Source organism: Octopus sinensis, linkage group LG5, assembly GCF_006345805.1.
Source record: "Octopus sinensis linkage group LG5, ASM634580v1, whole genome shotgun sequence".
NCBI lineage: Eukaryota > Metazoa > Mollusca > Cephalopoda > Octopoda > Octopodidae > Octopus > Octopus sinensis.
The window spans coordinates 29,624,017-29,636,516 of record NC_043001.1 but is presented as its reverse complement, the minus strand read 5'-3'; the positions used below and the strand labels follow the sequence as shown (position 1 = coordinate 29,636,516).

Genomic DNA, 12,500 nt, shown 5'->3' with positions numbered 1-12,500 from the left:
AATGATGATGATGATGATGATGATAATGATGATGATGATAATGATGATGATGATAATGATTTACTCTTCTTGGTTAAATAGTTTTGCCATTATCATTACTAATTACAACAAACTAAGGAGTTGAATAGTAAAATTGATTGAAAGAACATTGGGTGAATTGTAAGCAAATGTGCCTTTCATATTACAAAGGTCAATAAAATGAAATACTAAGCACATACTGAAGTTGGTTTAATTGACTGACACTGGTGTTTTCCATGCTTCTTCAAGCAAGATTACACCTGCAAAATCTGAATGAATCTGAACTACTTGTGCTTAACCCTTTCAATATCAACCTGGCTCAAACCGCTTCTGGCTCTGTAGTACAAATGTATTGTTTTCATAAGTTTTGAATTAAAATCTTCCACTAAATCTTAGTCCCAATATATTTTCCTAACGCTAGCTTAATGATAACTAGATTATTTTACTAAATTCTTTGTAATATTTAAAATTAATTGAAAGAAACACAGAGCATCTCAAAATAGATACGGTAATGAAAGGGTTAAAGTAGAGTAAGGTGTTAGACTTCAGCATTTCTTTGTGTAGAAGCAATGAAAACAAATTACAACCCTATGATAAAGTTGTAAACTAAGTCTAAAACCTACCTTGAAGAAAGGTTTTAGATTTAGTTTACAACTTTTAAGTGATTAGGTTTTGTCTGCAGACATGTTAAAAAATTATCAATTATAAGTTTACTAGCGTTAAAAGAAAATATTTGTATTGTAAGCCTGTTTGATTTGAGAAAATGGTTTATGAATTATTTATTAGAATATGAGACATTTTGGCAATACTTATGAGGTGGTGCAGAAAAGTTCCTGGCTTTAGACAAAAGAAAATACAGGAAGATTGGTTAATTATGATTTTATTCAACATATTCATGCCGTGTGGCACGTAAAAAGCACCATCCGATTGTGGCCATTTGCCAGCCTCGCCTGGCCCCCGTGCTGGTGGCATGTAAAAAGCACCATCCGATCATGGCCGTTTGCCAGCCTCGTCTGGCACCTGAGCTGGTGGCACATCAAAAGCACCCACTACACTCACGGAGTGGTTGGCGTTAGGAAGGGCATCCAGCCGTAGAAACATTGCCAGATCAGACTGGAGCCTGGTGCAGACTCCAGTTGAACCATCCAACCCATGCTAGCATGGAAAGCAGACGCTAAACGATGATGATGATGATGATGATGATGATGATTTTTCCCTCAGGTTCACGCACTTGTTGCAGTGGTCCTTCAGTTTTTCTAAGCGCTGTAAGAGAACTCAGATGTTAGGGGCTCCAGCCAAAGCCTTTCACAATACCCTTATAGCCAATAACTATTCAGCACTTCCTTGTACTTGATCTAGGCATCACTGTCAGCAGTGATTTGCGTTGGTCAAAGCATATCTCTAAGATTGTCAGGAAGGCCGAGGGTGTCTTGGCATCACTCAGCAGGTCTTTTGTTAGCCGCTCTCCAGCCATCTATTTAAAACTGTATACAGCTATGGTACGACCACACTTGGAATTCGCATCATCAGTTTGGAACCCCTATCTTGCACAGAACATTGACCTCCTGGAATCTGTCCAGAGACGTGCAACCAAACGCATACCCTCCATCAGACACCTACCATATTCTGAGCGCCTTGTTTCCCTGGGCATGGATTCACTGAAGCTCCGGCGTTTGGCGACGGACTTGGTAAACACCCACAAAGTTATCAACCACCTCACCAACAACAACACTGAACACCTTTTTGATCTCCATGTGTCTAATACACGTGGACATGCCTACAAAGTCAGAAAACAATACAGCTCCCATGACTTTCGGAAACATTTTTTCACGCTCAGAGTTGCTGAAGCATGGAATAAACTGCCTGCGTCAGTTGTTGACTGCCATGACACTGCATCTTTTAAGGCCCTCATGCTTTCCGAAATCCGCCGAAACTACACCTGATTATATATACACTTTAGATGAGTTGTAGTGCACCTGAGCACTGTACACAATTATTATTATTATTATTATTATTATTATTATTATTATTATTATTATTATTATTATTATTATTATATTATTGATTTGGTGTTAATTTCTTTGACATCAGACATTTTAACATTGTTCTGGCTTTAATACTGTTCTTGATCTCTTCTCCCTAACTCAATCTCTCTCACTTTCTCTCCCTCTGTTTATGTGTGTAAGCATATTTCTCTGTGTCTGATGAAAGGGAAGTGTTCAATTAATAAGTTGTAATGTTTCCCACTCCTGCTTTCTCTCTCTTTCTCCTTCTCTCTCACCCTATCTGCATGTATATATTTATGCATGCACAGGCATGTGTGTATGTGCCTCTAGTGACAAAAAGTACTGTCACCAAAACAGGCTGAATGTCCAGTCAGCCATGCCAAATTGTCAGTATCCAATCAGCTGTACCCAATTGTCTCATTCTGTTTATTTCCTAATAATATAGAGGCACTGTAACTGAGTAACAAATTAAAACGAGAGTAGAGATTGAAGATTTGAGTACTGCTACAATAATTGCCTTACATCCATATAAAATGTACTTTCAGTGTTTTTTTTTTTTTAATTTGTTATTTCACTTTACATTGACAAATACATTGTAATATATTCTTTCCAATATCAGGATACTCTTGGGTATTCAATAATCCCCTCAGCTGGAATCACAGACTACGTTTATGTAGGACCAGGAAGTGGATTGATTAGTCTTCGGAAGATGCTAAGCAGTTCTACTACTAACCCATTGGAGGTATGTTGTTTTTCCTTTTTTGTTTCAAACAAATACAGTTATTTAAATTTTTTTAATTTTGATTTAATAACCCTTACTTAAAAGAAAGGCAATGTACAACTCTTAAAATTTTCAAATTCAAGTGTATTCCAATATAATGTAAAATGTGTTTAATTTTTTTAATTTTCAGTTTACTGTAAAAGTTAGTGATAATTCTGAGCCAGAAAAAACTGCTACTGCTATCGTCAGGATCCAAATCATAAAAGACCAGTTCCTTCCAGTTTTCATTAGTGCTCCTTACAGTACAAGTATAAATTATGATGTTGCTTTGAATACTTCCATATTTAATGTTCGTGCAACAGATGCTGATTTGCAGGTATTTTTTGATTACCCTGTTCTATTTAGGATTTCACTGATTGTTTATATTGTTAATTAATTATGTAAAAACTAATGGGAAAAATACTTATCTAAATATTCTCAAGTGGCTATGTGGTAAGTAGCTTGCTTACCAACCTCATGGTTCCGGATTCAGTCCCACTGCGTAGCACCTTCGTGTCTTCTACTATATAGCCTCAGGCCGACCAAAGCCTTGTGAGTGGATTTGGTAGACGGAAACTGAAAGAAGCCTGTCGTATATATGTATATATATATATATATATATATATATATATATGTATGTGTGTGTGTTTGTGTGTCTGTGTTTGTTCCCCCAACATTGCTTGACAACCGATGCTGGTGTGTTTACATCCCCATATCTTAGCAGTTTGGCAAAAGAGACCGATAGAATAAGTACTAGGCTTACAAAGAATAAGTCCTGGGATTGATTTGCTCGACTAAAGGCAGTGCTCCAGCATGGCCACAGTCAAATGACTGAAACAAGTAAAAGAGTAATATTTTTCTCTTTTTCTTTACCTCACTCACATAATGTCATACTGTTTCGAAGGTGTACATATCGAAATAAAATTTCCATGTCTTTTTCAAGTAAACATAAAACCTAAGATTATAGTACAGCAATACCTCACTTCACGAGGACCCACTTGACGAGACTCTGGAGTTATAAGTTTTATTTTTCAAGCACAAGATCCAAATTTTGTATGAAGTGCAAAAGTTTCTATTACCTTAGCAAATACTTCTGCATGCTACCGAGAAATTTATAGCATGTGTAAAAATGCTTCTTCTAAGCAATCAACTCTAGACATGTTTTTTAAAAAGAAATCTACAAGTCCTTGTATGAGTGCTTGTGAATTGGGTATTATGTCTACAAGTGATTATAATAATATTTTTTATTATAAATGATCTTGACATTCTTTTTACTTTACATAAAATATTCTTTACATTCTACTATTGTTTAGTTGTCGTTTATTTACAAGTATCATAAATTTTAGAGGTAAAATATTTTTCTGGGAACGAATTATGATTTATAACATTGCTACTATGGGAAATGATTGCTCTGCTTTATGAGTTTTCATTTAACGAGCAGTATCCAGGTACAAATAAACTCATATATTGAGGCATTATGAAAGTTGCTATGCTCCTGCCATTTTCAGAAAAGGTTTTATGTCAGATGGGAGTGAATTGCCAGAACAATTATTAGGGCATTAGATAGAATGCCTCACTGTACTTCTACTTGCTTCTCTGAGCTCAACATTCCACCAAGATCAGCTTTGCATTTCATCCGATTGAATTTGATATAAAAACTAGCCAATACAGGACAGTAGGTTGGTGGATCTGTAAAAACTGGTGGACTAAATGTCTGGTGAAATTCTGGCTTTTTTGAGTTCTGAGTTTAAATGCAACTCTGGTCTACATGGGTAGAAGAGTTAATCTGCGACCTAGCTTAACACTAGGACTTTGTACCATGGGTACCTTTAGCAGACTTTGCTCTGGGGCGATGATGATGATGATGATGATGATGATGGTGGTGGTGGTGTTGGTGGTGGCGGTGGCGACAGTCATTGCTGTCATCGTCGTCGTCCTCCTCCTCTTCCTCCCCTCCCCCTCTCCTCCTCCTCATCCCCTCCTCCCCTCCTCCTCCTTCCATTCTTTCTTCCTTTTAAAAAGATTTTGCTTACTGTTATTTTTTTTCTTTGTTTCTCTTACTATCCTTCTGTCAGGGTACAATACAATATGAAATCCAGGGAATATTATCTGCCCCAAGTTATTTTCAAATTGATCAGGTTACTGGAGCCGTTACTGTGAAGAATAGGATTATCGATGATACAGCATCCTCATACAGTGTTAGTATTCTTTTTTTGTTTTTCACTTTTTTTTGTTATCCATTCATTTCTTTTATTTCTGTTCTCCATTTCTTTCTGCCTTGCTCCCAAGTAGTACACTTTCTCTCTCTCTCTCTGACACACACACACATACATACTACATATGCACGCATATACTCACACACACATGCACACACACACACGCGTGCACACACATACGCGTACACACACACACTATTAATATAGTGGTAATATGATTTTTATTTTCAGCTTGGTATCATAGCATATGATAGTTTTCGACCATCTCAAACCTCTGAAACGATTTTGCAAATACAAGTGGACAGAAACCCCTCTCCTCCTTCATTTCCATCAAGAATTTACCGGAAAACAATTTTAGAAATTACTGATATAGGAACAAGTATCTTGCAGGTGACCGCAAATGATGTAGATGTCGGCGTAAGTTATATTTCTTTACATTTTTTTTACTCTCTGTCATCTAACATATATTTCATTAATGTGAGCCTTGGTGAATAACATATTTCTTCTGACATGAACGTTGATGTATATATATATATATATATATATATATATATATATATATATATACATTTTGCCAAACCCAGTTTATAGTGTGATCATCATGAAACTTGGATTTTCTACACATGAAGAATTCTGGCATTGGCCTGGAACACAAGACAGTTGATAGCCCAGTATTAAAGGTTGAGTACTTCTCTGGAAGCACCCTTACTTACCATCCTACCAGGACCTTAGATTTTGTTACATATATATATGTATATATATATATATATATATATATATATATATATATATATATTGGATAATAAAACAAATGGTTTACACCTGGTAGCTCACCAGTAAAGCACAGTCACTTTTACAGTGATTGCACAATGCAGTGGGAATTAATTTTGAGTAACTGTTAACATAATTAATCTTAAGGTATGGATGATTTAAATTTACTTTTAACCTCCTCATTCTTACAAACACCAAGTAGATAGTTAACTCTCTTTGTGATCATGCACCAAACCTCATGCATGTGTATGCTCACATTTTTGCACCTGCTTGTATGAGCAAGTGTACTCGCATTTTGCAGCTTGCCTGAGGGCGTTTATACATCCATATTTGTTAATGGTTATTTCTAATACATTTTTCACTGTATTGCATATTTGTTTCTCTTTCTTCCATTTGTGATTTCATTCTTGACCATCTATGTAAATGAAGATATTTCGTCCATCTGGCTGCTTTTCTTTCTGCAAAAAGAGAAGTTACATTGTGGAACTGTTATTTTAACAAGCTGTGTCTATCTATCACCCGATGAGATACATCTACACCGCCAGATGCTCCTGAATCAGTTGTTGAGTGTCCCACCCATGATGGATCGATGCGGGATGTGTTGAAACAATTGTTGTGATTTATAATAAATTCTCATATATTTCAACTTCTGTCTTTCATTTGTCTCATCCCCCCCACACACCCACCCACACACACACGCGCACACACACACACACATGCACACATATATATATATAGGTGCAGGTATGTTTTCATAGGTGTAGGCATGGCTTTATAGGCACAGGCGTGGTTTTATAAGTGCAGGCATGGCTGTGTAGTAAGAAGCTTGCTTCCTGATCACATGGTTCTGGGTTCAGTCCTGCTGCACGGCACTTTGGGCAAGTACTTTCAAGCCTTGGGCAAGTACCTTCAAGCCTTGGGCTGACTAAAGCCTTGTGTGTGAATTTGGTTGAGAAACTGAAAGAAGCCTGTTGTATATATTTATATGCATGTGTGTTTGTGGTTATGTTTGTCCCCGCCCACTATTGCTAAACAACCGATGTTGGTGTGTTTACATCCCCGTAACGTAATGGTTTGGCAGAAGAGGTTGATAGAATAAGTCCAGGGGTTGATTTCTTCAACTAAAAGGTGGTGCTCTAGCATGGCCACAGTCAAATGACTGAAACAAATAAAAGAGTATATATAAATATATATATATATATATATATATGTTTAGAAAAACTGCCAGATCAGACTGGAACCTAGTGCAGCCTCCTGGCTTTCCAGACCCTGGTCAAACAGTCCAACCCATGCTAGCATGGAAAACGGACCTTAAACGATGATAATGATGATGATGATGATAATAGAGTGAAGGTGAATGGTTTAGTGGTTAGGGTGATGTGCCCACGATTCCAAGATCAAAGTTTCAATTTCCAGACTTGGCATTGCATTGTGTTCTTGTACAAAACACTTCCTTTCATGTTGCTCTGTGATCATTTCATCATGTGACATGTGGCATGTCATGCATCAGCACAGGTAATGCTGATTTGATGGAGGGAGTGACCTTATGCGAGAACAAACATTTGATCACTATAAGCAAATCACCAGTTTGGTTGTTCAGAAAGAAATTGCAGATCTCTCATGCATAGATGGGTTTTAAAAAGCATATTATAAAGTGTGTACCAGAATACAGAATTTTTGCCACACACACACACACACACACACACACACACACACACACATTATACACACATATGAGGGTTGCTGAAAGTTTCTGGTTATGGGTAAAAGAAAATACAGGAGGATCAGTTAATTATGATTTCATTCAACATATTCCCCTCTCAGATTCAAACACTTATTGCAGCAGTCCTTCAGTTTTCTAAGCTCTGTAAAAGTTTTATGAAGTTTTATGGATTAAAATAAGATAAATGAATGGAAAATTTTATCAAAGTCTTTTTATTACAATTTTTAAAAATTTTGTGGAAAGACTAAGTTATTTAGCTGGTGATAATAGATATTGAGTTAGTTTTGCTTTTTTGCATAAAATATATTTGAAGATCATTTAAACAGCTCTCTTTAGATGTGATTACAAAGTCAAGAATATATATATTTTTTTATTTGATGTGTTTAATATCAGTGGCTGCTGCAACTTAGAAAATTTCGAAAATAGCCATACTTTACTTGATATATACATAATCTTTAGATGTTAAGTGTACAAAAAAAGCTTATCTTTATATTTCTAAATTAGAAATGCATTTTCAACAGTACCAAGTATTTACAAAACAATGAAACCTTGCATAGCTTTCATTGCTAAAATAAACTTTTCTTTTTCACTGTGTAGCAAAAGATCAGATATTCAATTGGACAAAAAAGCATCCCAGATAGCTCATACTTCTATTTGAATGAGATGAACGGAAATATTATTCTACAAAAATCATTGACCAATATCACTGGTAACACTCTCAGTGTAAGTAAGAACATTTGACCTTACAACTTAATTGCATTATTTTTTAGGTTGTTATGGTAAGTATTGGTGATTAAAATTAACTTCTTGCTGAACTGAATCCATCATCCTAAAAAAATATCAGACTTTGTTTCTATATAAGAAATTATTCTAAATCCATATTTTTGTTGTTTAAACCCAAGTAATACATAATTGTACAGACGTGATTAAATGTGTTCCAACCATAACTATCCATATTTTTGTATATCTAAGACTGTGTTGTTAAATGTGTCCTTCCTGTATTAGAATGTGAGGTTAGGATTTGAAGAAATTTTGCTGCAATTTCTTGCAGTTTGGACAACCACAAAGAAGTTATTTAATGAATCAAAGTATTCTCTTTTGTTTTACTGTATACTTGATCATTAATACTTTTTCGTTTCTGATTGCAAACAAATGCATTAGATTTGATTTTTGCCTTTCGTTCTTTTACTAATAAAATAAGTATTTGTAATATTTGTTGTTAGTTATTTAAAACTATATTTTATGATGATGACTATACTTTACTGTGATAATTCAAAATTAATTCAAATATGATAAAGCCTTCTCCACCCTTGCTGATTGGCATAAAGTCAAACACGAACACACTCCGACTTATAATTCTCAGGCAGGAGGTAGCCTCATTTTGCATCGATTTACTGTTGCTGCAGTTTCCTTTCCTCCTTGGGACTGGCTGGTTTTGTGTTACATCCACTGAAGCTTTCATGAGTCATTCATGTCTTGCTCTTGTTTCCATATTGTTTCTCCCACTGGACCTAGATTAAACACATTAACTCCTTCCTCTTCCTCTGAACATTGATCCTCAGGTAACCTTTCCTTGCCTATGTTTTTTCGAGTAACTGTTCAAGAGGAACATCAGTCTTTAAGTTCTAATTAATCTCAGATAACCTGCATTGGCTTTTGACACATACTCTTCCTCTAGCTCAAACCATTTAAAAAAAACCTAAATGCACATATCTTATGAACTCTCTTCATTTCCTGCTTATTATTATAATCATTATATTGAAAAAATATATTTTGATTTTATCTTAATTTTGCATTTTTAACTGATTTATATATTGGCTTTGTATTTGCAGTTTAGTGTCTCCGCTGAAGATAATGGTATCCCACCAAAGTCTGCTTTGCAAGAAGCTACTGTTGAAATAACTGTGCGCAAAAATTTATTTGCCCCTCAATTTCAGAAGAATAGTTACGAAGTTGAAATTAATGAAGACACTCGACCACAAACTACAGTTCTTCAAGTATTTGCTATTGACCAAGATACTGTAAGTATTTTGTTTTGATATTCTTATCAATTTATCAATACAATTTAATGGCGATTTTTGTACCCTACTTCTTCATGTAGTATCAAGTTTAAATTTTGTGTAATGTAATTAAACCAGCGGTTCTCAACCATATTTTACCTACGGACCCCTTTGATTACTATTTCACTCAAGTGGACCCTCATAATCAGTAGCTATTTAAAGGATAGTTTTATAGAAAAATTACTATTTTGTTGTTCATACATTAAATTGTGTAGGTTGAACTATGTAAAATATTAGAGAAAGAAACCTAGCTGTGTCTTATGATACACACCAATAAATATATCTAAAGCAATTTTTTTCATGGCCCTTAAAATACTATTATGGATTTCCTATATACTATTTTATTGCATAGATTCCCCCCAAAATCTTATATGGACACTCAGAGGCCATATGGACCCCAGGTGAGAGCCACTGAATCAAACTAACTAAAAAATATATTTAGAAGCAATAAACAGGCATAAAGTATGGATGTTAGATGCTGAAAGTGAGAAAAAGATCATGGTTTTTGAAATAGAATATTAAAGAAAGTTCTTTTTCATTTCAATAACATCATCAAACAAACAAAAAAGAAATTATTTGGAAAACTGAGAATTACAAAAAATTTCTGTTAATTGTTAAAAATCTATAAAATGAAGTAGTTGGTCATGAATCACAATACGATGACATTACCTTTAGCAAATATTTCCAAGCATAGGCAAACATCAAGTAAAAATAGGAAAGGAAGACTAGAAAGGAAGTTGTTGAGGTAGATAGAATGGAAAGAGAGGGAGGTGTTTGAAAACATCATGTTGGTTGATGACTGGAAAGAAAGAACATTGAATTAAACTATATGAATTAAAATTGAATTAAACTAATTACACCTGATGAACCAAATAATAATAGGAAATATATTCAACTGCCAGGAGTTAATTTGTTTGTCCTCTCTGTGACATGAAGAACATAAGATTGCAACATGATCTCTCCAACCAGCTTTGTTTTCTGCCCCTGTTATTCCAGTTTCTCTACCTTTCTTGTTTCCTTTCCTTGTGGTTTTAGGATACCATGCTGCTCTTTTCCCCTCAGGCTGTCACTTTAGTGCCACCATACAGTCACTTTAGTGCCACCATACAGTCACTTTCTTGATCTTGTCTGAGGATGTGTCTGAATCCACCTGCATCTTATTTCATCACTGATCCAGCTGATGCCCATTGTTGTCTCAAATGTGTCATTTTGGCCCCTTTGTAGCCACTTGATGTCGAGTATTCTCCTTAACCATGTGAATTAGGAGCTGTGCATTATATATATATATTCCTTATTAGAATTATATGCAATTCTTGTGCAGTGAATAAGATATAAATGAAAATATTTTGATGAATATTTATGCTAAATACAAAATAATTCTATATTCTTATTACAAATCCTAATTCTATCTTTCAGGAACCTGCCTTTAATACAGTCAACTACCGACTTACTGGTGATGGAAACATTGCATCTTACTTCGATTTCCAGGATGGAATTTTCAAACTGAAGTCATCCCTTGCAACAGATAACATTCCCTTTTTTCAAGTGAGTTTCAAAAAGTTGTTAATACTTTTAATTTGAACAATTTTCATAGGTAACTATTGATTTGTTCCTTGTAAAGAAACTGAAGGAACTTCTACATGCATATTTCCACTTCATATTCAATAGATTTTCTTGTGTATAATGCATTTGTTTTCTTTTATAGGCACGCATTGTTGCTTCTGATAATGGGAGACCACCTAAATCATCAACAGTTTTAGCTAAGATTACTATAAAGCGAAATTTAAATCCACCCTTTTTTACACCAGTGAGTTACACAAAAAATATAGAAGAAAATATTAGTATTGGAACCGTTATACTAAAAGTGAATGCTCAAGATAGTGATAATCATGTAAGTATAATGTTATGTCATTCTTTATGTTTCTAAATACAATATGGTTAACTTCTGTGGTTCTTTTTTTCCTCTAATTGTTTTATTTTATCATCATTACCTATAACAAATGTTAAAACCTATTTTTTCTTTCTTGTCATGAGCTTTACATTCAAAGGTACTTTTCCTTACTTCTCTTATTATAAAATATAACACATTTCCCTATTATATTTGCTGTTCAATAAATTGCTAAAATTATAAAAGCGACAAGGTAATATACTGAATAATAATACATGTATTGAAGCTAAGATCAGTTTAAGGCTCTGTGTTATTTTTCCTATATTTGTTCTACATCTACTATGGTAACTACTGCTCTTACATTATTTTCTCATATACATAAAAATATTAGCAGTATTTTATATTAATGAATATTAAGGTTGAGAGCTTACTAATAACTTACTTCAACTCAAAAATATTTGTAAATATAAATAGTATATTTAACTCAAGATATTTAAAAATGACTTATCCAATTCAGCAATCAAAATCTTTAAGATGACTGAAACTTTCTTTTATATATTGTAAACAATCTAAATCTTATACATTTGTGAATAGTCTAAATTAAATGAGAGACAAAGAGCAATTAGTGAGATATATTAACAAGGTTTCAGGTGAAATATTTACAAAGTTGAATGTAGTCAATGCATTCTTAATAACTTGTTAAATATCTAACTTTTTTCCTCAATATTTGATATTTATCATAATTTTGCTTTCCTTGATTTGACATGCAGCATAGGATTTATCAGAAAGATATTCTTGATTAATATAATCTTTAAATATATGTTAAGAGATATGCATATGGCCAATTTGGCTGAGATAAAATATCTCAGGGTAATATTCTGTCTGTTGAACGCAAATACAGTTGTATCTTAAATATGTAAAATAGTGAGCTGAGAAACCTTAAGTAACTGATTATCCATGCAATTAGTAGATAAAAAATTCCTCTAGGAGCACTTAAAAATCAATAAGTAAAGGAAGATCATGTTAATAAGATCGATTAACTGAAATTTTGAATAATA

General features: G+C 34.1%; 1 protein-coding gene across 1 annotated transcript in view; it reads left to right on the top strand.

Moving 5' to 3' along the window:
- LOC115211772 overlaps positions 1-12,500 on the top strand; it is a 412,137-nt gene that overhangs the window by 208,206 nt on the left and 191,431 nt on the right. The window contains exons 63-70 of the mRNA XM_036503112.1: positions 2,644-2,766; positions 2,936-3,121; positions 4,860-4,982; positions 5,232-5,417; positions 8,092-8,217; positions 9,327-9,515; positions 10,971-11,099; positions 11,260-11,445. Coding sequence (XP_036359005.1) covers positions 2,644-2,766; positions 2,936-3,121; positions 4,860-4,982; positions 5,232-5,417; positions 8,092-8,217; positions 9,327-9,515; positions 10,971-11,099; positions 11,260-11,445 — 1,248 coding nt within the window. The remainder of the gene's footprint in view (positions 1-2,643; positions 2,767-2,935; positions 3,122-4,859; positions 4,983-5,231; positions 5,418-8,091; positions 8,218-9,326; positions 9,516-10,970; positions 11,100-11,259; positions 11,446-12,500) is intronic.